This window comes from Gobius niger (genome assembly GCF_951799975.1).
Source record: "Gobius niger genome assembly, chromosome: 13".
NCBI lineage: Eukaryota > Metazoa > Chordata > Actinopteri > Gobiiformes > Gobiidae > Gobius > Gobius niger.
Genome location: NC_136864.1, coordinates 5,014,104 through 5,041,073, shown reverse-complemented (window position 1 = coordinate 5,041,073; position 26,970 = coordinate 5,014,104). Strand labels below are relative to the sequence as shown.

Here is a 26,970-nt window from a genome sequence, read left to right as displayed (position 1 = left end):
CGCATCCGAAGACCAGAGGCTCATCGCTCATCCTGCGCGACCCAGAAGCAGAAGATGGGGATTCTGAGCCTGTTCAGGCTGGTGGACAACCTCGGTGTTCCCCAGGACTGGAGATTTAGCGCAGGGAGTTTGGTGATAGACGGATCTGACTTGGTTTATCGTCTTTATTTTACTTCAGGTGAGCGCTTTTTTTTTTTTATACAGGGGCTGAATCTTGAACTACTAGATCTATATTAGCGCTACTACTACTACTACTACTACTACTACTACTACTACTACTACTACTACGAGTCATTGATCAGGCTTAACTTTTAAAGTTAATAACTCAATTAATTACTAAGGTATAAGTAAGAGTTTATTGTAGAGCTCGAATTCAAAATGAGTTATTTACAATTAAAAGAAGGCAGAATCAAACAAATCAATCCATAAAACATCATTTCATGAATTACAGTAAAAGCAAAGAGGGCTGATCAAATACTTTCAGTGTCAGATGCACGGGTAAAAAGAGCTGCTTTCAGCCTGATATTTCTACCATGGACTGCAGATGGCGCTGTCATCCTACTGACCCAAGTAGGAAGACTAGCCTACGTCAAAATCTGTTTCACTCAGCTGAGTGTCATAGCGACATCACGTGACACTTAAAAAAAAAAAAAATAGAATTAATTAACATTATTGTTCTGATTCTAGATGACAAATACTTTAGTATCAAAAGAAGTATTGTTAGAGTAGCGGTATCAAATAAAAACAGTACCCAGCTTTTTCTAATGCAAACAGGAAAATAAAACAAACAATCAATCAATAAATTGATCAATCAATCTTCTGAGAAAGGCAGGAGAGTGAGGCCAAAACAGATGAAACCCACAGGTCAGGCTTTGGAATTCTATGATCTTGTCTTTGCTCTCGTTTAGGGCTGGACCAGAACCACGGGGGTGAGTACGGTGCATTCAAGGACCTGGTTACGCAGTTCATTGAGGCGCTCCATAAATGCGACATCCGTCCGTACGTGGTGTTTGACGGCTGTGCGGACTTTTCGGACCAGAAATGGGAAACACAGATGCAGAGAGCAGAGAGCCGTGTGCGGAAGGCCGGTCGGCAAGCGAAGTCTGGGGAGGCCAAGGGCGTCTTACCCACCCTCATCTGGGAAGTGTTCAGGCAGACACTGGACGAGCTGAAAGTCCCTTTGGCCCGAACCTACACCGAGACTGACCGACAGGTGAGGGCGGCTATTGTTTTAGTACTGATTATCCCGCACCTCAAAACATGTTTGAAGTGAAAATGTGGTGAAATTAAAATTGTTCGAGTACATTGGATTACATTTTGTGTAAAGCTACTTCACACTAATGAAGATACAGTATAAACACTATTAAATGAACACAAATCAAATCAACAGAAAATAATATTCTTACATTTTGACATTTCTTGATGATAATCCTTCGTCCAGGCTGCAGCTCTGGCTCAGGAGTGGGGCTGCCCTGTCCTCTCCAACGACAGCGACTTCTTCATCTTCCCCCTGACCGGAGGGATGCTGCCCAATAATCATTTCAGGTCTTGTTTCGGCTGACCTCTTCTCTGCATCCTCTGCTCCATCTGACCCTTTCCTTTCTCTCCGGCGTCCTGTAGGTGGCAGGAGGTGCAGCAGCGTGGAGCACAGAGCTTCATCCCCTGTAAGAGATACCACTTCTCTTGCTTCTGTGAGACCTTCTCCATTGAGCCACAGCAGCTGCCAGTCTTTGCTGTTTTGGCGGGAAACGACTACACAAAGAACATATTGGGGGCTGGTGACATGAGGTTCGGTGAACAGCGGTGGTTATCCGATGCGCAATTACAGGAGTTACTCCAAAGGATCAGGTAGACTAACTGGGCAACCTTCAAAAGCTCTGATATCTGATTTGCTCTGAGGTGTGCGGTCTCTGCTCTCTTGGCTCCGCCCAGCCTCGGCCTGCACACTGAGGCTCTGAAGCATGGTGCAGGCCACACCAGGGCTGCGTCCGAAACCATCACATTGTAGCCTCTAAGCTCTAACACTAGTAACTAACTCCTTTACCTTTCAAGGGGTCAACTGTTTGACCTCTATGCAGTTAGGGAACTAGAGCTTCAGCAGCATTTTGAACAATCCGTCCGTCCTTAAACAGGGGAAAGGGAAGTGACATCACCAACAGCTGTTTTTGGTTATTGGTGGAGTGCAGGCCAAACAAAAGTGCATGTCGCCCCCTACTGTACAGTGTCCAACAACAACAACATAGTGTCCAAACAAAGACATTTAAGGAGAAAAAAAAAATCCAAATGAGCCATACATTTCCCTTTTAGTGTTATTTTATTTGAACAGCTGTAGTAAAGCTACAGTAGCAAATGATCCATGTGGCTTAAGTTTCTACTAAATGAAAACAAAAGCATTTAATCTGTTTACTGAGTTTACTTTTTAACACTGACATGTGACTGAGCTGTGGGGACGACAACATGGATTTTGTCACTTTTCTAAAGTTTGGCTTGTGCAGAATCGTATTTTTATTTTTTTATTTTTTTTAATTATTAAATGTGCTCCTGTCAATCAGCAGTGGTTGCGCATGAATCACTCCAGGGTGGGGGCGAGGGGGGTGGGGGGTTTGTCGCAGTGGCTTATGGGATGGCACATAGCTCCTAATCACTGGTTAGTTAGCACCAGATGTCCCTATGCTAAAGTGGCTATGATAGTTAGCATTGAGGCTCCTTTTCCTAACTACTTCCTCACTGAAAGCCCAATTCGGAAGCTTCTTGTCATGGGGGACGCTGACGCACATCCGGTTTGGCGTAAGCGCTCTTACCAATCTGCTCGTTTCAGACGCAGCAAATGGCTGCTCAGTTTTTGCTCCTGTTTTGACCGGGTGGGACTGTCCTGTTTTTGTATTTTCTTTAACACAGGTATTATAACTGCTCCCAAAGTTTCTTGTTCGTACAGAATAAGCCACGCTCCAACTGATGTTTTTAGTCGTTGTTTATTTTGTCACAGCCTTTTCTTTTTGCTGGACCTTCGACCAACCACCGTGAAAAACTATAATCAAAAACAAAATATTTGTCAATAAAAATAAAACAAAACAAACACACACATCACAAACCAATACACACCGTGTGCGCCTTCTGCACCAACATCTAGGAGTGGTCAAAGTCCATTTTCAGTCCCAATATTTCCAATATTTCCGTAGCTACTTTCTGCGTCCGTGCTTTGCAGCCACCGGAAGCCATTCGCGCCCTCCAATCAAAACACGTGACCCGCGCTCCGCAATTTTCCCAATCGACCACAAGGGGTCACCAACGCAGCACAGGCATGACAGAACAACTCAAACCACAATACAAAACAAAAATAAATACATTTGTTCTGCGACAGCTACACTGCCACCAAAATTACAAAATGTTGCATTTACACAGTAAAGTAAAACATTGTAATTTTCAAAAAACATCAACCTTTGAACTTTGTTTAAATCTTGGAAAACTTAGGACTCATTTTGCACTAGTACCACTAGTTTCTGAACTGGTCGCTCAAGAAAAGATAATTGTTTTAAACGTTCACCTTTCTTTCCTAAAGCTTTCTGTCCTACTTGAATCTTAACTTTTCGTACTAAGCCATCATCATCTTCATTCGCTTCGACAATCTTCGCTAATTTCCATTCATTTCTGGGAATATTCTCTTCCTTGACTATGACGATGTCTCCGACTTGTACATTTCTTTTGGGTGTATGCCACTGTTGTCTTAGGCTTATGCTTGTTAAATACTCTTTGCGCCATCTGTGCCAGAATTGTTCAGACAAGTATTGTACTTTTCGCCATCTCTTTCTAGCGTACAAATCTTCGCTGACAAAGTCGCCTGGAGGTGGAAGTGGCACTGACTCTTTCATTGTCAATAAATGATTGGGCGTCAAAGGTTCTGCACTCTTTGGGTCATTGATAGTGTCGGTAGTGAGCGGACGATTGTTTACAATCGACATGGCCTCATAAAAGAAAGTTCTCAAAGAGGTGTCGTCCAATCTTCCTGTGGCTTGTGCCAGGACAGAACTCAAAACATTTCGGACGGTTCTGATTTGGCGTTCCCAAACTCCGCCTCTGTGACTCGCTTCAGGAACGTTCATTTGAAAGTCACATTGGTTTTTAGCTAAATAAGTAGCAATCCTGTCTTTGTCCAGCTCTAAGAGACATTTGTCGAACTCATTCTTAGCTCCGACAAAATTTGTACCCTGATCGGATCTAATCTGTCTCACTGCTCCTCTGATCGCTATAAAACATCTCAATCCATTTATAAACGCATCAGTGGAAAGATCTTCTAACATCTCGATGTGAATAGCTCTGGAGCTTAAACACGTAAACAAAAGACCATAACGTTTACATTCTTTTCGACCTTGTTTCGTGTAAAATGGACCAAAACAGTCTATTCCTGTGTAAGTGAAAGGGGGTGAGGGATCTACTCTGTCAGCTGGTAAGTCAGCCATACGTTGTTCCTGTGTTGGCCCTCGTACCTTCCTGCACACAACACAACCTTTGATGTGACGGGCCACTACCTTACTGGCACCTACAATCCAATAGCCACTGGCTCTGAGTGCATTTAGTGTTTGGCCTCGACCCTGGTGTTGCGTTTTCTTGTGACAATGGTCAAGAATAAGTTGTGTGACAATGCCTTCCCTAGGGAGAATGACGGGGTGTCTCAAATCAAATGATGCTGAGGATTTTCTTAACCTCCCTCCTACCCTAAGTAGGTCATTATCAACAAAAGGATCAAGTTGGTACAACTTATGAGTTTTGGGCAATTTGTTTGCTTTTTCACTCAACTGTTTCATCTCTTGTTCAAAAGTTTGTCTCTGTGTTACCCGAATAAGTGCGAACGAAGCTGCTTGTCTCTCCTCAACACTAATGGGTTTTGATTTGTCTTTTTTGGTAAGTCTCTTTATCTTTGCAACAACATTAACTGCTGTATTCCAGTCTGAGAATCTAGAGAATCTCTCAAGAAAACTGTCTCTCTCTAGAACATTAGTTTTAAGAACTTTTACTTCAGGGTCTCCCACTAAAAGCTCTGGGGAATGTGGCTTTGTAACAAGTTCTTGTTCCCATAGAAATCTAGGTCCTTTGAGCCAGTTTGAGTTCATGAGCTCTGCCACCTTGAGACCTCTAGAAGCGTGATCAGCTGGATTTTGATCTGTTTCGATGTGAAACCACTGTTTTGGATCTGTAAAGTCTCTGATTTTCTGTACTCGGTTGGCGACAAAAACGTGAAAGCGCCTAGCTTCATTTTTAATGTACCCGAGCACCACTTGTGAATCAGTCCAGAAAAACTCCTCATCAATCTTTAGCTCAAGCTCTGTTCTGAGGAAGTTACTTACTCCTGCGGAAACTGCAGCTGCAGTGAGCTCAAGACGCGGTATAGTGACTACCCTAGTGGGAGCCACTCTGGCTTTTCCCATAACCAGAGCACAGTGCACTTTGTCTTTGGCGACAATCCTTATGTATGAGCACTGCCCGTAGCCACTGCTGCTCGCATCTGCGAAATGATGCAGCTCGATCTTTTGTGGTGTGCCCATGTCCTCAGGAATGAAGCATCTTGGTATTTGAATCTTTGGTAGATTTTCCAGATCGTTCAGCCATGTTTTCCATTTGGTTTCCAATGCAGGGGGAATAGGATCGTCCCATCCTACGCCACGTTTGCACATTTCCTGTAGTACTTGTTTTCCTGTTAGAATGTATGGAGAGAGAAATCCTAATGGATCATACACACTTGCAACTGTTGCCAGGATTCCTCGACGTGTGGCTGGCTTTTCTTTGAGGACCACACTGAATGAAAGCGTATCTGCATCTACATTCCATTTCACTCCCAGAACACTTTGCATTGGCACATCAGAATAATTCAGATTTACGTCTTTGCCATTATTAGCATGTTCTGACTGTGGTATGACCTCTAAGACCTCTCTTTTGTTGCACACAAATTTGTGTAAGCGCAACTTGCCCTTTTGCACAGATTTCTTGTGCTTGACAGACCAACTGTTTTGCCTTTTGGATGGAGTCAACACTGATTAACCCGTCATCCACATAAAAGTTTTTGTGAATGAAGCTGGCTGCTAATGGATAGTCCTTTTCATGTTCACGAGCAAGAAATTTCAAGCCATAGTTCGCACATCCTGGCGAGGATGCTGCTCCGAAAATGTGAACACGCATGCGATACTCTTTGGGCTCTGCACTAGTGTTCCCATCCTGCCACCACAGGAACCTTAAGAAGTCTCTGTCTTCTGGAGCGACATGGAAGCGGTGGAACATTTTCTCGACATCGCACGTTATGGCGATTTGGTGTTCTCTAAATCTGCAGAGTACCCCTATGAGAGCATTGATTAAGTCTGGGCCTGTGAGAAGGTGGTCATTCAAAGAGGTGTCCTCCCATTTAGCAGAGCAGTCAAACACGACTCTTATTTTCTCTGGCTTTCTGGGATGGTATACCCCGTGGTGAGGTATATACCATGTGTTGCCATCTGCAGATATGCCAACTGCTTCCTCTGCATCACCATCCTCAAAGACACTTATCATGAATCTCACATAGTCCTCTTTGTACTTTGGATTTCTTTCCATTTTTGCTTTCAGATGTTTCAGCCGTATTGTAGCAAGCTGTTTATTATTTGGAAGCTGTGGACGCTCTCTGAAAGGTAAAGGCATTTCCAAATGACCTTCCTCATTGAAGTGTACATTTTCATTTATGATCTGTAAAAACTGAATGTCCTCTTGTGATATGTTTCCTTCTTTAGGATTTGTGTCCAGGAAATCTGCTTCCAGCGCTCTAATCACAGAAGAGGGTGTGATAGATGGCATCTCTTTGACAGAAATACGATGGCATGCTCCGTTTACTTCCATTGAACTTGTCCAAGGCTTGATGGATCCCACGATACTCCAACCTAAGTCTGTCTTGATTGCATAAGGATCGTAGTCATTGCCTGGTATTACTTTTCTTGGTTTCAGAGCTCTTGCACAATCGTAACCAATCAGAAGTGCTGCAGGACAATCTAACAGCTCTGGCATCTCTTCTGCAATGCTCTTGAGATGTGTCCACCTTTTTGCCGTTTCACAAGTGGGAACACTGTTTTGTTCAAGGGGGATGTACTCACGAGTGTACGCGGGTGGTAGCTCAATGTACTCTTGTGAGTGGTAGCCTCTTACTTTCAGTCCATCCACTCTTTGACTCTGTACAATTGATCCCCTGTCTGTCATCGTTGTCAGTTTAAGCTTCACTGGTTCGGTGAGTGCTTGAATCTTTTCACAAATATCTTGGACAATGAACGTGTTGCTGCTTTGAGTATCTAGCAGTGCATAAACCAAGGTTTCAAGTCCATTACCTTCTGCGCAAGATAGCCACACAGGGACAATCATTGACGTTCGGTTGCTATTGTCCATTCTCACGTTATTTGACACAGCAGAAGCATTTTCCTCTGGCGGTGGCGTTTCAGGTTTGTCTACTTGTTGACGGTCCTCATGAAGTGGAGTGGGGTGATTTTTCTTGCAAACATTACAAGTAGCCTTTTGACGACAGTTTTTAGAAAAGTGTCCAACTCTGAGGCAACTAAAGCACATATTATTCTCAGTGACAAATCTTTTCCTTTCTTCAAAGGACATTTCAGCAAATTTTTCACATTTGTAAATAAAGTGACTTTGCTTACAGCAGATGCACTCGATTTGTCTTTTGTTCTGAGTTGCAGAAGGGCTAGGTTTGAATCCCTTGTTGTTCTGAATTGTACTTGTTGTCTTTGTATTTTTGTTCACTCTTGTTGTAGTTGTTAGGACACTAGCCTTAAACGCCTTTGATCTTTGTCTGGTTTGTCAAATGTCCTTAATGCAAACAGGGAAGAGACTGGGTTGCATGCTATGCGTGCTTCTTCAGCTACAAACTCAGCAAATTTAGCAAAACCTGGATATTCCTTTCCTTCATCCAGTATTTTGGTCACATGTCTGTTCCAGCGAGTTGTTGCCCAGTCAGGAAGTTTGAGGAGTATTTTTTGATTTTCCTCACAATCGTCTAATACCCTGAGACCTTGTACATGGGGCATAGCGTTTTTGCATGAAATGAGGAAATCACTAAACTCACGCAATTTGAGCGACTCTTTTGACCCAATCTTTGGCCAACTGCTTAGTTTTCCCCTGAAAGCTCTCTGAACTACAAAAGGATGGCCGTAACGTTTATTCAAAGCCTCCCAAGCCTGTACATAGGCTTCTTCATCACTTCTATAGAATGTGCCTTCTAATACACTAAGCGCTTCTCCACTTATGTACTTTTTCAGATAGAACAGTCTATGTGCCGGGTCTACACAACTTGTCTCAATGAGAGCCTTGAAGCAAGTGCTCCACTCTATGAACTTTAGCGGATCCCCACTAAATACAAATGGCTCTGGGGCTGGAAGTCTAGTCATGGTGAGCGATTCTTTAAGCGCCTGAACTAGAGATACTTCACTGTCCTTTGACATGAACTTACTGCCACTGGTCTGTGGGACTGACACATTTTGGGAAATCTTATTTTTAACCTCAGGGAAAGTAGCTGGAGTTGGATCCCGGAGAACTTGTGGGCGCGGGACAGTGTAATGCTTTATCGGAGGCTGACTTGAAGTGACTTTTATTTCACTATCTTTTATTTCAGCATTTACTTTGGATTCCTCTTCAGCATACACATTATATTCTGCCTCTATTGCCTCAAAATCCCTTTGATTTTCCAACCTTTTCAACTTTTCCTGCTGAGCTACAATCTCTTGTCTTTGTACTGAGATTTCCATTTCTCTGTTCATTTCAGCTCGTTTTGACGCTAAACGTGCAGCTGCTTCTGCCCTTTTTGCAGATAAAAGAGTCCCTTGCTCACTAAGAGTGTTGTACTGACTTTTTTCAGCCCTTGATACTGTTGATCCATATATTGACCTTGCATCATCTCTTTGCAGTAACTGCAGGAGTGATTCTTTTACAGCTTGTGCGTCAAACTCCTTTTCAACATCTGTGTAACGTCTTTTCAGAAGCAAAATGATTTCAGTGGAAACTGCATTGCAACTGTCCATTTTCCTTCTTATGTCCTGAGATGGTGCGGTCAGTGTACGTAAAGCCAAATAGTTCTGCTTTAAATCTGACTCACAATTTTCAATCGTTTGAATCATGTCACTTAACTCAGCTTTAGAGCACTCTACTTTCAGTTTAGACCTTGCAAGTTGAACCTCTGCCTTAAAATGCACATATGTTGACATGAAACTTCTTTCTCTGCTTATTATGTCATCTTTTATAAGTTCAAACATTTTTTCTGTTGGGCGTCTAATTCTTTCTGAACGCCTAACTTCTGTTTCAACTTCGGCTGCTGGCTGGGGTTTTCCTATTTTGTGCATTTCAAGGTCTGCACAGATATCCCCTATGCGAGTTTCAACTTCTTCTCTTTCTGAATCTTCAACCTCACCCTGTAGTTTAGCTTCTAATTGAGCTTTCTCTGCTTCTAAAGCTTCAATTACTTCTTCTAACACACGTGTGTCTGGCTCCATCTCTAAATTATTTGCACAGTAAACCTTTGAAATATTTCACAAATACCAAAGAATACAAGTGTCGCAGCACAGGATAAACTCAAAACAGAAAACAATTGCTTTTAACTCTTATCTCTGTTTTCTCTCTTTTTTGTATTTTGAGTAATATTACCAAACTCTGTAGATCCAGTCAAACCTGGTATCCTTGCGGCACTGTGGCTTACTGTAGACTTGCACGGTGTTTAGATGAAGCTTTAGTTCCTTTTATTCAACTGGCAAAGCTGTTGAGGTTTGGATATCCAGTTGCTGTAGGACCATAGAGGCTGATGATCTCCACGCGGGCCCTGTTCCCTCGAAGCATGATCGTGCCGATGCCACGCGGATGCCACGCCGATGCCACGCCGCTCTCTCGTTGCTCCTTCACCGACTGGCCCCTCTCTCAGACCGATAGCGACAGGCCACGTTGTCTCCTCCTTGTCGACAGCATGGGACACATGTTTCACCTTCACCGACAGGGTGTGGTAGGCCAGGGTCTTCACTTGGCACCAACGGGACGCGTGTTGTTACACGAAGCACCAAAGGGAGTGGGACACGTTTTTCACTATAACTGCTCCCAAAGTTTCTTGTTCGTACAGAATAAGCCACGCTCCAACTGATGTTTTTAGTCGTTGTTTATTTTGTCACAGCCTTTTCTTTTTGCTGGACCTTCGACCAACCACCGTGAAAAACTATAATCAAAAACAAAATATTTGTCAATAAAAATAAAACAAAACAAACACACACATCACAAACCAATACACACCGTGTGCGCCTTCTGCACCAACATCTAGGAGTGGTCAAAGTCCATTTTCAGTCCCAATATTTCCAATATTTCCGTAGCTACTTTCTGCGTCCGTGCTTTGCAGCCACCGGAAGCCATTCGCGCCCTCCAATCAAAACACGTGACCCGCGCTCCGCAATTTTCCCAATCGACCACAAGGGGTCACCAACGCAGCACAGGCATGACAGAACAACTCAAACCACAATACAAAACAAAAATAAATACATTTGTTCTGCGACAGCTACAGGTATAGTTTGGGGTTTTACCTTTAGTTTGGATGTGAGCACCAGCTTCTACGGTCCTGTATAGCAGTGGTTCTCAACCTTTTGGCGCCGCGACCCCCATTTTAACAGTAAAAGGGATTCGTGACCCCCGCTCGGGTCACACCGTGAGAAACAGCAATAGTAGCCGACATAATTCTAAACCTCTTAACTCCCGCCTGAACCGAGAGGATCTTTTTCCTCACGTCATCACATTTTTTTGTTGGGTATTCAACTAATTTTTGTAAGTTTTTGTCTTTTTTTTTGTCAATTTTTGTCAAATTTTAGTAATTTTTTTGTAAATTTTTTATCTAATTTTTGGTAATTTTTTGTTACATTTTTGTCATTTTTTTGTCACATTTTTCTCATTTTTTTTGTCCCATTCCATCATTGTTTCGTCTCAGCTTTTGTCTAGAAGCTTTTGGATTGGGGTAAAGCCAAACTGGAGAAAATGTGCTCTGTTCAGGTGGGAGTTAAGGGGTTAAAAAAAAAAAAAAAATGGCTAAAATAAAATTCATCAAACTACAAACAAATAATGGCACTCTGGGTAAAATAGCACACGCATGCTACAATAAAGTATCAGATTATATTCTAATGAAAATATGGCTATTTTATCTAAATGATCTGGTGACCCCCCAAATTTGTCTCACGACCCCCTTGGGGGTCCCGACCCCCAGTTTGAGAACCACTCCTGTATAGGGTTGGTCCAGTGCCACATCTTTTTGTTCTGTTTGCCCGGCTCACCAGGTCCACCTTTCTGTTGTTACTTTGGGTTTTTGGAGGTTTTTGGAGAAATAATTTATTCAAAACCTATAAAATAACAATATATTTTTAAACCCTTTGTCTCCTGTGTCCCCATATATGTCTGGTGTGGAACAATCACACATGTCTAAAAACAAAAAACAGTTACAATCAGTGTTGGGTAAAGTAAATTAGCTTGTTTCTCCTCTGGAAAAGTAGCTTGTTACTGCTCTACTTTACTATGAAGGTAACACGTTAGAGACTCATGCGTCACCAATAATAAACATATAGCCTTCATTTGTCGACCTCTGCGTTGCGTTTAGGTTCTCCGCCATGATTGTTTGTGGTCCACACGTGCAGTCTAGTAAAAGTTCCGGTGAAAGCCCTCAGAGCAGCTTCTTGCTCTATAGTCTCTAGTCTGTGCCTCCCTCGTGGTGGATTTTTCGTGCATGGCAGGTCTGTGCCCATGAGTGTGGGAGTGAGGCAGTCCTGCAGTCTAGAGTAGAATATACAATCAGAAAACAATCACAGCCTGAGAAGAAGCGCGAGAGAAGGAACAAAGAGCAGGTGCAGCTCAGAGATGTGAGACTGAGGATTAAACAGTTTACACAGCAAAGTGATGTGGGATTTCAGCTGATAATGCTGTGCAGTCCAACAGTCATGTGGCTTTACCCAAATCAGTCCCAAAGTTCCAAATTCAATCACCCAAAACCTCAGCGTCACCACAGTGGACTTATGTGTTGTGGTCATACCGCCTTTGCTCTGCCCAATCCCGTCAGACCTGGGAAGCTAAGCAGGAAGGGCCTGGTCGGTACTTGGATGGGAGACCGTTTGGTAACACCAGGAAGCCTGGCGAATGTAGTGAGTGAGTGAGTGGTGGTGGTCGGAGGGGCCGATGGCGCAGACTGGTTGCCTCGCTTCTGTCAGTCTACCAGGGCAGCTGTGGCTACAATAGTAGCTTACCTCCACCGAGTATGGAGTGAACGAATAGTGCAATGTAAAGTGTCTTTGAGTGTCCAGAAAAGCGCTATATAAAACCGATGCATTATTATTATTATGTTTGAGTTGATCATTTGAGTTTGTTTCACACAGCGGTTTCAAGAATGCTGATCCTCAGAGAGTGTTTGAGGAGTTTCTGAAGGACGTCTCACCGGAGCAGAGGGAGCAGAGGATAAACAGTCTCCAGGAGGCGGCCGATCACTACAGCCTGCCTCTCAGCTCACTCAGCTCACTCAGCGACTTCTTCAATCAGGACACCCTCCCTCCACTGCCCCCGCAGGTCAGAAATAACATTACAGTTCAGTTAGACTGATGTGTAGAATGGGATCTTATTGGTTTAAAAAAGTAGTACCAACACGTCTCAACAACTACTTAAAGGGGCTAGATGCAAGTTAGCCATTTTATACTCACTACTGCCACCTCAGGTCATACGTGTAACTGCACCTTCTATATTAAAGCCTGTGCATGACACCACTTTGGACCTGAATTAACACCTTTTTGAGTGACAGTGCAGGATTTTAGAGGCAGTTTAGCCAGCCAGGTCTGGGCTCATTCTACACATGTTGGAACATGTAGGGGGAGGAAAATTTTAACTCTGTATAGTCCCTTTAATCTCAGTGTTAATTTCGTCGACTAAAATATTTCGTCTTAATTTTAGTCAAAGTGATATTTTTGATGACTAAAATTGGACTAAAACTAAATGAAAAGTTTTTCATGAGACTAAAACTATGACTAAAATGTCCAGATATTTTAGTCGATTATAATAAGACTAAATAAAAATGAAAAGGAGAGACTGAAATCATCCAAACTTCTATTGACCGTCTGCAAGAGCCTCATATCATGTAAATTCACTGCCAAAGGATCAGCTCTGAGCTTTGCTCATGTAGGAGAAGCTCCATGAAGCAGAGGACCTTGATTTAATATGGTTATAATAAATATCATAAATGCAAAGTCAACTAAATTTGTCTTAAATTTTGTCAACTAAATTTACTTGTAATTTTAGTCGACTAAAACTAAACTAAAATTGAAGATATTTTTTTGACTAAATCTGGACTAAAATGGAATTACATTTACAAAATGAACACTGCTTAATCTCAGTATTTGAACTTGCCATAATTACCCTGAACACTCCAGAAGTCACAGAACTGGAGGCGGAACGAGCACCTCAGTGAGACTCGATTGGGGACTGATGCTGAAGGATTTAGTCCACAAAGAGTGGACTTTTATCTTTATTGCATACTGGTGTTAGGAGAAGGTTTGTTTTGTTTTGAACTTTTGCTCTACTTTGTACTTACCTAATCCTGTGTCCAGGTGTCACCGCCTACTTTCCCGCTCCTCTGTTCAGTCCCCTGTGTGCCTGCATACCTGCCTTCCTGCAACATACCTGCCGGTCAGCTTGCTTACTGCTTACCTGCCAGTGTGTCTGCCTGGTAAACGTACAAGTATTACTTACCTTTATCCTTGTAATAAATCATAATTTACCTTCCCTGCCGTGCTTTGCGTTTGTGCCCTGTGAGAACTGTGACACATCAGGCTGTTAAGAGGGTTTTGAGAAATACCGCAGTTACACCTAATAGTGATCAAAACACTGTTAAGGTTTTCAGAAAATGCGGAAATATTGTCAAGTCCATGAAAAATAGCTCAATTTTAGGCCAAACGATTTACAACAGTATTTGGATCAAATGGGGAGGCTCCGCATTGTTTGACTAGGGATAAAATTGCCACATTCACTAGCAGGTTATTGTGTCCAGTACATCTATCCTTACAACATCCCATATCCTAATATCATGGGACATATTGTATCTGGACATGTATGTGTTAAAACGTGAAGGATCCTATGAGTCTAGATCATGAACGAGGCTTAAACACACACATGACTCCTCTGCAGATGGTGGAGGTGGTTCCTGACTGGATGAGACTCCCAGTGACCAAAGCCTGGTTCAGCTCGGACTTCCTGGATGTTCTGACCAATCAGAGAGTGGGCCTGAGTGTGGTGGTGGACCACAAGGACAAACCCAGTGCGAACCAGGTGTCGCTGCCTCTGCGGAGGGTCCTGTACGGGCTGCTGCTGGGACGGGACAGGACAGTGGAGGAGCGGGACAGAGACGGACAAGAGGTCATATTCACCAATGTCCAGACAGACGCCTCTGTGTCCCCACAACTCAGCCTTCTGTCACTACCGCAGGTAAAGCAATGTTTCCCAACAGAGAAATAGAGAAATAGAAATTTAACCTCATATGATTTAGCTTTAACCTTTAAGAATGAATGTGATTCCAAACATAACATTTAATGCTGAATCTTTGATATCGTCTGGTCAGTGTGTGTGAAGGTTTTACTCTTCTTCCTGCAGACAGCGCTGGAGCAGCGGAGGCAGGTGTTGCTGAAAGCTCTGGGAGTGAATGAACAGAGTCTGAGCTCACTGCCCTCTCGCCTGAGGAATCTGGCCCTCCCATTGGCCGCCACCCGCTTTTGGTTGAAAGAGGCCACGCCCCCTCCTGACCTGCTGAAGGCCCTGCTGATTGGCTGGTGCAGAGGGGACACTCTCAGGAAAAACGCTGGTAAATCAAAGAGTTAAATAACGATAGGAAAAGCTTATCAGGCGTAGGGCTGGGCTCCGATACTTGGTTTTTGATTCCAATACCTGAACGATACTTTTTCTACACTAAAATATTCATCAAACAAAACCAGAAAACGGAACAATTATGTTTTTTGGGGCGACAGCGGCGCAGTTAGTAGAGCGAGTCGCCTCATGATCGGAAGGTCGCGGGTTTGAATCCCAGCTCCTGCAAATGCACACTGTTGCTGTGTCCAAGAGAGAGTGTGAACGGGTGACTGGTTCCTTACTGTAAAGCGCTTTGGGCCTGATAAAGGTATAAAAGCGCTATATAAGTTGAGTCCATTTAACTTTTTTTTCCATTAAAAAAACATGTATTTAAAATTTGTATCATTTATCCGAGGTGAAACTGGACCCAACAGACGTCAAAACTTTGTCTTTTTTTTTTCCTTCTCTGGTATCTTTAATGACACCCATTCCTGATCTCTCTGACTAAAGACGAGAGCGCCTCTAAGCTGTCCTGTGTAATTCCTAATGCTATGATCTCTATATCGCTTCTGTTTCAGATTTGGGGCAGGTCTTGGACCGGGACCGTCACTGGTTGAACCAATGGCAGTCCTGTTTAAGGGACAGTTTCCTTTTGAACCAGCTGCTGGGAGCTCCTCTCCCTGAGCCGCCCATGGCAGGGTAAGTATAATGCAGCTTAACAGAACTTTAAGTTGCTGTTGACTTTCACTCTAAGTTAGACGCCTGGTAACCTAGAAGCTCATTTGTCTTTTCACAGATTGTACAATGGAGTTCTTGTCCATAGTCTGTTGGACGAAATGAAGAGAGGCCTCCTGAACCAGTCCTATATCCGAGATGAAGATTTCAAAGCCCTGCTGTCCATCGCACAGAGGCCGATAGAAAGAAACTGTCCAAACCAAGCAATGGCAGCACCTCAAAAAAAGAATGCAAATAAGAAATCAAAAGATAAATAAATACTAAAAAGCTCACACCAGTTCGTGCTGTTCTCCATAACGCAGCACCGTCACCACCAGAGTGTTTAACTGGACTTACATAAATATTTGCATAAATCAGTAAAGGAGTCTGGGGCTGGCTGTCTCATTGCTTTTAATGGCCACACTAGGGGGCGCTATGACTTGATCCTGTTTCTTCATCTGTTTTTATTCACTCAGTATTTTTAGAGGTCTAACCAATTGTGTAAGTGTTTGGTGTTTTTTATTGAAGCCTGTAAACAACTAGTTCCTGAAAAATCCAATGTAATCATTTGAGAGCTTTGTAGTGTTTTGTAGTTGGGGATAGTTGCCACATGCGGGGAAATGTCGTGTCTTCATATTTTTCTGACTATGTTACTCAATCGCCCCTTTAGAGGTTTTGTTGTGGGCCCTTCGCTATAAAAAGTGTGAATAAACTTTTCAAAGCAAAAAGGATGTGTATCTTTTCTTTTCTAATTATACCTTTAAAGAAAGCGATATGGACGAACAAGAGTGGAACTGTCTATGAGCGTCTAACCTTAACCATGACCCTGTCCCTCAACTTAAACATTTGCAAAACTGCAATATTAATAAAGCTAACTGTAAAAGCGGCCTTGATGTGTCATCCAATGAGAATGTGCAGGGGCGGGGCTTATGGCTTAACTTAAATTGAAATGCAGTGCACGGTTAAGAAGAGGCGTTATGAATATGAGGATGAAAGACAATAGAAATCTCTACAGTGCAAATGACGGAGGTAATATGTTTTCCATGTGGCGGATCAGGATTGGTGACATTTTATCACTCGCGCAGGCGGGCGGGGCTTCCGAGCACGTCAGGTTGAGTCTTTTGATTTTTATTTGTGATATTACGTTTTAAGGCAAAACTTCTTTTTTTTAGGTTTTAGGCCAACATTCTAAAGAGCCTATAGTTTAATACTGAGGTGGAAGGCAGCTGAAAATTACATTATTGTTTCTATGGTGATTTTTTTGTCTTAGTTTTTGCTTTTATCTCAGTCATTACTGTGAGAATCCACATGGAACAAAAAGTGTTTCAAATGTCATCGTCTTCTCTGTCTGCACATATAAACTAATGTCCAATTATTTTCTCTGAAAGGCGTCCAAAATCGGAGACGATATTCAAAATCATGAGCGTGAAGTTGGTCAATAGAAAGAACTTTCATCCATAAAAATAATATGTCCGGTTTGTGAATCCAGTCACTGTCAAATACTGACGAGGAACAACATTTGTCCATTTTGGTTTTGGAGATTTCTTACAAAAAGTAGCCCCTGTCTTCCACCTGACATTATGACATCATCACATTCTATATGGTGAACTCCAACTATTGGGCGTCTTAATATATGAACTCTCACCTGGAAACAAACCAAAAATAACATGTTTAATCATTCGCTGATTCAATGTTTCTCTGTGGATTTATTTGGGAAATATCAAGGGCCATTTTCTCAAAATGTATTTTTGTGATAATAATGATAATGTGTTAATCTTTTATAGCGCTTTTCCAGACGCTCAAAGCTTTACAATTCCGTGCATTATTCATTCACTCCAGACTCGGTGATGGAGTCAATGTATTATTATTCACTCCTTCACTGATGGAGTGAGAAACATGTATTAACATGTTTTATTATTATTATTATTATTACCCAGAGGAAACCACCAGGCACAGGGAGAACATGTAACTCCACAGAAAGACCCCGTCCGGGTCGGAACCAAACCCGGGACCTTCTAGCTGTGAGGCACGAGCTCTAACCACTGTGCCACCGGCTCCATGCCTCACCTATGTCTGCCTTTTACAGGGTCATTGGGTCAATATAGCTGCCGTCATTGACAACAGTGTTGCGGAAAAAAAATAAAATAATATACCACATAAGCAATTTTCATTTACCTTTTAATAATCTCATCATATAGTCCAAATGGATGAGTTACTCTTGAGTGCAAATATATGTCTGTGAATAGAAAAGCTGAGCGTTATTTTGTTTTCTGCTCAGTCAGTAACTCCTTTATGTTTCTCTTTCACAAAAAAGCCTTAATACACTTTTGTCTCTTCAGACAAGCCCGGTTATTGTCTTACTCGATAAGTCACGTTGTGTCAAAAACGAAACTGAAAGGAAGACGCATTGAATGTGAAAGTGGAAAACGCTCTTATAGAAATAAGCAGAAACCAGACATCCAAAAAATGAGCGCAAAAAGTCAAAAGTCCAAAACATGAGTACAAAGAATTCAGATGCAAAATATTGAAAACCCTTTGGAAGAAAATGCAGAACAGCCACAGACGGGTTGGACACAAAGACAATCGACAAAGGATAAGGGAATCACAGGGGTATAGATTAGTTTTTTAAATTATTATTATTATCATTTGAGATACATCTGGTCTTGTAATAATATATAAACAACATAAAAATAGAGAGTAAAAAAACACATAAGAATCAAAATGCAGCTCAACCAAACGTCAACGCAAATAAATGTGTTTTAAGGATTTTTTTTTTCAATGGTAAACGGTCTTAACTTTTATAGCACTTTACACTAAGGAACCAGTCACTCATCCACACACCAATGTACACAGACACTGGAGGCAGTGGGTGAAGGGTCTTGCCCAAGGACACAAGGACAGTGTGGGAATCGATCCCCCGACCTTTCGATCGTGAGACGACCCGCTCTACCAACTGTGCCACTGTCGACTGTACAAAAAAATATATTTACAATCAATCAATACATTGTTGGACCTCTGTTCCATGTAGCCGTATTGAAGGCACTAAACAGAAAATACTTCCACAAATGTATTGTGCAGATGCAGACTTCTAAGGAAGGGGACGTAAAATAAAGATTATTGAAAACAGATGACCTGCTTTTACTAAAAACTAGCAACACGTAAGCCTGTGGCAATAAACGAATAAGTCATTCAAGATGCTTTCATCTCAATGGGACTTTTCTGGTTAAATAAAGGCTAAATAAATAAAAACGGTATCTGTGCGTAAACTGCGTCATCAAAAATAGTACTGCCCCTGGCTCAAAAACGAAACTTAAGGAGCAAAACTGCGCAGCCTAAAAACAGAGGCGCGTCGCTCGTCCTTTGTGAGAGACACAGAAGCAGAAGATGGGGATTCCGTACCTGGCCAAACTGGTGAACAGCCTCGGTGTTCCCCAGGACTGGACATTTGGCGCAGGGAGATTGGTGATAGACGGATCTGACTTGGTTTATCATCTTTATTTTACTTCAGGTGAGCGCGCTTGTTGACATTTGGTATGGGTGGTTGTATTACAACATGTGTGGGCTTGACACTGGCAGGGACAGCATTTAATGAGCGCATCAGGGGAGGTTCAGAGTTTTTGTTAATGGGCACAAAACGTTCAGCATTAGGATTTAGTCCATATGTTCCTTGAGTTTCTGACCTTTCCAAAAAAGAATTCATGCCATCTGATGCTTTAGAGGCACATTTTGACACTTTTGAGCCACACTTTGAGTTTATTTCCAGAACCTCCAATCTTGCATTTTGTACCTTTAATTCTGCCTCCAGAGCAAGTTGTTCCTTTTCCCTCCTTAAATGTTCCCCTTTTTTTCTGTAATTCCTCTTGGTCTTTTTCCTGTTTCCTTCTTAATTCCTCTTGTTCAAGTTTTACTTGTTCCTCCTGTGCCTCCAAAATGTGCTTCTGCGTTAAAACAGCAATGCGCTCCTGTAATGCTGCTTTTTCTGCTTGCGCTAATATTTTTGCAGACGCACTTGATGAAGCTTTTGACCCTTTAGAGACAGTTTTTGAGCGCGCAACAGAACCTTTATTGGATGCACTGTCCTCAGGCCCTATATCAGCTTGATTTTCAGGAGGCTTGATTGGAAGTTCATATGAATGGCCTGCATTTGACAACCAACCCTTGGCATCATCAACAAAGTTTGAAAAAACATTTTCCTTTTGTTCAAAATATTTATTTTGTTTTTCCTTTTCATCCTGAGGTAAGTCCAGTGACACAAACGACAAATGATGTTGTTTAGCCTCATCAACACATCATCATTTTATCCAAAAGAGACTTGACTGCATCAATATTGTCTGCAGAATGCATCAATTGATCCATTTGACTCATGTACGACTTGGCCTGTTTGTACTTCTTAGATCTTTTTTCCTGACACGTTTGTATAAAAAACATCATTCCTTTAACGGTGTAACTTGTGCGCCTTTTAGTGGAAAGCGCCGTGTCACTAGTGACTTTGGATGCAACGTCAGACATTTTACCTTTTTATTGACGTTGCTGGCCAGAGTTATTTGCAAAGAGGCTGGGACACGTACCATGCAGAACTGTTGCTTGATGGTTGCGATGGTTGGTTTTGCGCACGGAGTTGGTGCGCGCCGTTGTCGTTGAGTGGGGCCGTGAATCAGCTGTTGAGGCTTTGGGCCTGTGCGAATCCAAATTGCAACAATATGGCTCATCCACGCGTACACGCAGCTCCAGCGCTCCAGTGGCGTCCCCATTCCACGATGCGGCGTCCGGCGAAGTTTTACACAGACGGATGGGTCGGATTGTGATGTTTGTGTCCAGCCCGCGCCGCCTCCACCGCTCGGCCCAGCCTTTGTCTTGGTTCCAGCGTCCAGGTGCGTAATCCAGGTTTTCCAGGGGGTAATCCAGCAAATTAGTCCAGTTTCCAGGTAAAGGCGGGTTTTTTACTTCATGTAGTGGCTATTTGTCCATAAACTTAAATCAAAAAACAAAAATTCCAATTTCTCAAATGGCAACTGAGGCTGCGTCGTGACTTTGGGTTTACGCAGGGTAAGAGGAATCATCAAATCAACAATGTCCATGCGGAAAAATGCGTTTGAGGAGGTTTATTCACAACAGTAAGCAAGCTCACAGACATTTCTGCTGCCTCTCTGTAGCTGGTAAAAAAGAATAAGCCCTCGCAGCCTGAGGTCCCTCCCACCTTGACCCACTTATGTATTCAACGAAAGCAACAGTGACCAATAAACAACAACGGAAATAATTATCTAAATTAACGGACATAGCAAACCAGAAATAATATAAATAAATGTAAAATAAGCAAATTAACTTTAGCAAGAAAGAAAATAAATTAGGCTATAACTTAAGCCTAAAATAAACAAAAGTACAAATTAGCTCCAACAATATATATATATATATATATATATATATATATATATATATATATATATATATATATATATATATATATATATATATATATATATATATATATATATATATATATATATATATATATATATATATATATATATATATATATATATATATATATATATATATATGGCTAGCTCAAGTGGTAAGTCACCCGACTTGCACACAGTAGACCCCGGTTCGAATCCCCCGTTGGGGAAATGGGCTGCCAGTGTGGGTCCTTAGGCAAGACCCTTCACGCTACTGCCTACCTCATACAATGATGAGAGACAATGAAATGAATGACATGCCAGCTCAGACGTCGCCCGGCCAAACAAGGTCTGCGTCAGGTGCTGGGGAACCAGAGCACCTCGATGTAAAATGGGCTACTGGAACAAGGCGGAATGGGAGAGATGCGAGAACAGGGCTCTGATGGAATGCTACTACTCCAGTAACCCTAGTCAGAGGGGCTACATGCAGAGGATGTGGGAGAAATGGTTACTTCGAAACCCACAGTCCAAACTCACGGCGAAACAACTAGTAGCTCAGTGTTCCAACATCCACAAACGGCAACTGCTATCACAACTTGAGATTGACGAGGTACAACACCAATGCTCCGGCAACGGGGAGCCAGGACACCAGGTCAGAGGGGAGTTACGAAGCCCCAATAAGCGAGGCAGCGACTGACCTGAAAAATAAGATCATGGCAAAAATGTCCAGCAGGCAACCCCGAAGCCAATTACAGAGGCTGAGAGAAGTACTGTCAGAAAGTCTCCTAGAAGATGTGAATGCAGCTCTGAGAGCAATTCCTACATCAACCATCACTGAAACCAATGAGCTGATATACTCCACAGCAGCAGTGATCCTAGAGACGCTTGGCTATCGGAAGAGCAACCATGAGATGAAATACCCACCATGGAAAAGAAGGCTGGAGGATAACATCAAGGCAGCACGGAGGGAAGTGAGTCAATTAACAGAGGCCTTGAAAGGTGCAATGAAAAAGCAAGTACCCAAAAGGTACAGCCAGGCGCCCATACCTGAAGCATTGGAAACTGCCAAACAAAGGCTCCAAGCCTTGGCCAGCCGCCTAAAGAGATACACGAGAGACAACGAAGCCAGACGAGTAAATCGCCTGTTCGCAACTCAACCAGCGAAAGTGTACGCTCAGTGGCAGGGTAACAATAACAGAGCAGACCCACCAAGGCTGGAAACTGAACAGTACTGGAAAGGCATATGGGAGAAGGAGGCAGCACACAACAGTGATGCACAGTGGCTGGTGGCTCTGAGAGAGGACCACAGCAACCTCCCTGAACAGAATCCAGTTACCATCACAGTGGCAGACGTCCAAGAAAGAGCCTCAGGTATGAAAAATTGGACAGCACCAGGCCCTGACATGATACACGCCTACTGGCTTAAGAAACTCACGGCTCTCCATGAGCGCTTGGCAGCACAAATGAACCAGCTACTGAGGGATGGGAATCACCCTGAATGGTTAACCGAAGGGCGCACAATCCTGATCCTGAAGGATCCCTCAAAGGATACAGTCCCATCCAACTATCGGCCAATAACCTGCCTCTCCACAACGTGGAAGCTCATGTCCGGCACCATAGCGGCTAAGATAAGTAAGCACATGGATCAATACATGAGCACAGCTCAGAAGGGAATCGGTAAAGATACCAGAGGTGCCAAACACCAGCTCCTGGTAGACAGAACAGTCGCTCGAGACTGCAAAACCCGACACACTAACCTGAGCACTGCCTGGATTGATTACAAGAAAGCCTACGACTCAATGCCACATACTTGGATCATTGAATGCCTGGAGCTATACAACATCAACAGGACTCTAAGAGCCTTCATTGCGAACTCGATGAGGTTGTGGAAAACCACCCTTGAAGCCAATGGCAAGCCACTTGCACAAGTCTCCATCAAATGTGGCATATTCCAAGGAGACGCCCTGTCCCCACTGCTGTTCTGCATAGGTCTGAACCCCCTCAGCCAAATAATCAACAAGACTGGCTATGGATACCGACTCAGGAACGGGGCCACCATCAGTCACCTCCTCTACATGGATGACATCAAGCTGTATGCTAAGAATGAGCGAGACATCGACTCACTGATCCATACCACCCGGATATACAGTGCAGACATTGGGATGTCATTCGGACTAGAGAAGTGTGGTCGGATGGTGACTAAGAGAGGGAAGGTAGTCCACACAGAAGGGGTCTCACTCCCAGAAGGAACAATAGCAGACATTGAGGACAGTTACAAGTACCTCGGAATCCCACAAGCAAATGGCAACCTCGAAGAGGTGACAAGGAAAGCGGCTACGGCCAAATACCTCCAACGAGTAAGGCAGGTCCTAAGAAGCCAGCTCAATGGCAAGAACAAGTCCCGGGCAATAAACAGCTACGCCCTACCAGTAATCAGATACCCTGCAGGAATAATAAGCTGGCCAAAGGATGAGATACAGACCACAGATGTTAAGACGCGAAAGCTCCTAACCATGCACGGAGGGTTCCACCCCAAATCCAGCACACTGAGACTGTACGCTAGCCGTAAGGAAGGAGGCCGAGGACTAGTGAGCGTGAGAGCCACTATCCAGGATGAAACATCCAAGATCCATAAGTACATCAAGGACAAGGCTCCGACAGATGACGTGCTCAGTGAATGTCTCAGACAATGGGGAACAGAAGATGAGGTGCTGGAGGTCCCGTCATGGGAGGACAAGCCCCTACACGGCATGTACAACCGAAACATAACTGAAGTGGCGGATATACAGAAATCCTACCAATGGCTAGACAGAGCCGGACTAAAGGACAGCACAGAGGCACTCATCATGGCTGCACAGGAGCAGGCCTTGAGCACCAGAGCAATAGAGGCCCAGATCTACCACACCAGACAAGACCCCAGGTGTAGACTGTGCAAAGAGGCCAATGAGACAATCCAGCACATAACTGCAGGGTGTAAGATGCTGGCAGGGAAAGCTTACATGGAGCGCCATAACCAAGTGGCTGGTATAGTGTACAGGAACATCTGTGCAGAGTATGGGCTGGAAACCCCAAGGTCAAAGTGGGAAACACCTCCAAAGGTGGTCGAGAATGACCGAGCCAAGATCCTGTGGGACTTCCAGATACAGACGGACAAAATGGTAATGGCGAACCAACCGGACATTGTGGTGGTGGACAAAGAGCAGAGGAAAGCCGTTGTGATCGACATAGCGATACCAAGCGACTTCAACATCAGGAAAAAGGAACATGAGAAACTAGAGAAATACCAGGGGCTCAGAGAAGAGCTGGAGAAAACCTGGAGGGTGAAGGCATCAGTGGTGCCCGTGGTCGTTGGGGCACTCGGGGCAGTGACCCCCAAACTGGAGGAGTGGCTCCAGCAGATCCCAGGAAATACATCAGACATCTCGGTCCAGAAAAGTGCAGTTCTAGGAACAGCAAAGATACTGCGCAGAACCCTCAAGCTCCCAGGCCTCTGGTAGAGGACCCGAGCAAGAGGAAAAAGAGACCGCCCGCGGAGGGTGAGGAAGAGTTAGTTAGTTTTTTTTTTTATATATATATATATATATATATATATATATATATATATATATATATATATATATATATACAAAAAATCAAGGACACACACAAAATAAGTCCAATTTCACAAAACGTTTCAAAGCTGCTGCTTCTTTTTTAAATAACGGAACTACTACTAAGTGTAGTTTACCATTTAGACAAGCCGGGCAAGTGCTTCAGGCTCCCCAAATGTCAAGGGCCCCCACTAAATGACACACTGAGTCTTGCTCTATGCAGAATCAATTGTGATACTGTAGTTACATTAATAAACCAGTATTGCTCTCTGGAGCTATTTATACCTGTTCTGCTGCATGCTTTAGTGAGTCATGATTCCCTAATATTAACTTATATTATACTTTTTACATGACTCCACCACATTACATTCTCCAATGTAAGTGAAACCAGTTTATTGTAAGACCCCTAATGACCCAGAGAACCTGAGCCTTCTGTTCCTGCCAGAAACTTATGCAGAGAAGTGCATCATGGGAGTGGTCAGGTGATGACCTCCACCCCCTCATCACTCTCCCAGTGCGTGCATGCATATCGGAGCACTGTTTTTGGATGGATGTATCTGGCTTCTGGCTTTCCATTTAAAGGATTTTTGGGACTTCTGTTCTTGACTTTGTGGAGAGTTTTGCCATTTCATTATCCAAATCAACAGAATGATACTTTTTGGTTTTGTGGAGTTTTACTTATGAGCCCCGATCGCGAGTGAAACCTTATTAACAGAGTGTGCATTTTAAAGCGATTATCATGAGACACATTGTATGCGTTCAATCATAAAGTAAATAAGCCTGAAACACACACATGACTCCTCTGCAGATGGTGGAGGTGGCTCCTGACTGGATGAGATGCCCAGTGACCGAAGCCCGGTTCAGCCCGGACTTCCTGGATGTTCTGACCAATCAGAGAGTGGGCCTGAGTGTGGTGGTGGACTACATGGACAAACCCAGTGCAAACCAGGTGTCGCTGCCTCTGCGGAGGGTCTTGTACGGGCTGCTGCTGGGACGGGACAAAGAAGTGGAGGAGCGGGACAGAGAAAGACAAGAGGTCATATTCACAAAAGTCCAGACAGACGCCTCTGCCTCCCCACAACTCAGCCTTCAGTCACTGCCGCAGGTAAAGTAATGTTTCCCAACAGAGGAGCTCTTCTTTTCCACCAGTTCTACTTTCTGCTATGTTTGGGCTCATTTTCAGCTGTCAGTCGTATTAATAGAACTAAATCGGAGCGGCGTTCTAGCTACAAATGCACACCGGAGTATTGTGTTGAATTTGAATGTTTGTAGGTGTGGGAGCTGCGGGCAATGAACCCAAGACACAGTTCGTCCGTCCGTCTGTTCGTCCATCCATTGGATCTGAATTCTGTTTTGATCAGTCGCCTCCTCTTTCCTCATCACAGAGATCTACATTTGATCTGCATAAATGCTTTATATTTATAAAGTGCTAAGGTTAATGTTATCCAACATAAGTAAACGATCCAGACGAGGCGCACATCATGTTAAACACAAACAGTAATGGACTCCCTCTTCTTCCTGCAGACAGCGCTGGAGCAGCGGAGGCAGGTGTTACTGAAAGCTCTGGGAGTGAATGAACAGAGTCTGAGCTCACTGCCCTCTCACCTGAGGGACCTGGCCCTCCCATTGGCCACTACCTGCTTTTGGTTAAAGGAGGCCACGCCCCCTCCTGACCCGTCACTGCTGAAGGCCCTGCTGATTGGCTGGTGCAGAGGGGACACTCTCAGGAAAAATGCTGGTAAATCAAAGACTAGAACCTCAGGATGTTCCTCATCAGACCATAACGAGTCAACGATAAGGAGACAATCGATAACGATTTTTAGATGCAGTCAAAGAGTCAAGCGGGCAGAGGCAGTGTTTATTGAGGGTGTGCAAAGCCCTTCTGTGTAACTGAGGCAGAGTAGTTCTATCTTGACTTCCTGCCTCTAAGTTAGATGGTTGTGGATTAGATTCCTGAACTCTCTGATTAAAGATGAGAGGAACTCTGAGCAGTGCTGTGTAATCATTCCCATTACAGGAAACTCTGATCTGTATCTGTTCTGTTTCAGGTTCAAAGGGGTTCTTGAACCATCACTGGTGTAACTTGTTGAACCAATGGCAGTCCTGTGTAAGGGACAGTTTCCTTTTGAACCAGCTGCTGGGAGCTCCTCTCCCTGAGCCGCCCATGGCAACGTATGAATTACAATGTATTACAATGCAAAATATTATATATATATATATATATATATATATATGCCCTTTAAGCTCATTTGTTTTGTTTTGTTCGCAGACTGTACAATGGAGTTCTTGTCTATAGTCTGTTGGATAAAATGAAGAGGGGCCTCTTGGACCAGTCCTACATCCAAGATATAGACTTCAAAGCTCTGTTGTCCATCGCGCAGCCATAGCCAGTAGAGACATGCAATGGGTGGGAATTCCAGCAGGACTTG

At 43.4% G+C, this 26,970-nt stretch overlaps 1 protein-coding gene across 1 annotated transcript; it reads left to right on the top strand.

Annotated features, from left to right (window-relative positions):
* Positions 1-26,928, top strand: LOC306972768 (single-strand DNA endonuclease ASTE1-like; the record flags this gene model as incomplete). Its single annotated transcript, XM_079569474.1, has 13 exons — positions 1-178; positions 909-1,213; positions 1,442-1,545; positions 1,621-1,848; positions 12,393-12,579; positions 14,188-14,484; positions 14,650-14,857; positions 15,420-15,540; positions 15,638-15,779; positions 25,350-25,646; positions 26,066-26,279; positions 26,590-26,713; positions 26,811-26,928. Exons 1-13 carry the CDS (start codon positions 55-57, stop codon positions 26,926-26,928), a joined length of 2,469 nt encoding a protein of 822 aa, XP_079425600.1. The 5' UTR covers positions 1-54.
* Between the last annotated feature and the right edge of the window lie 42 nt (positions 26,929-26,970).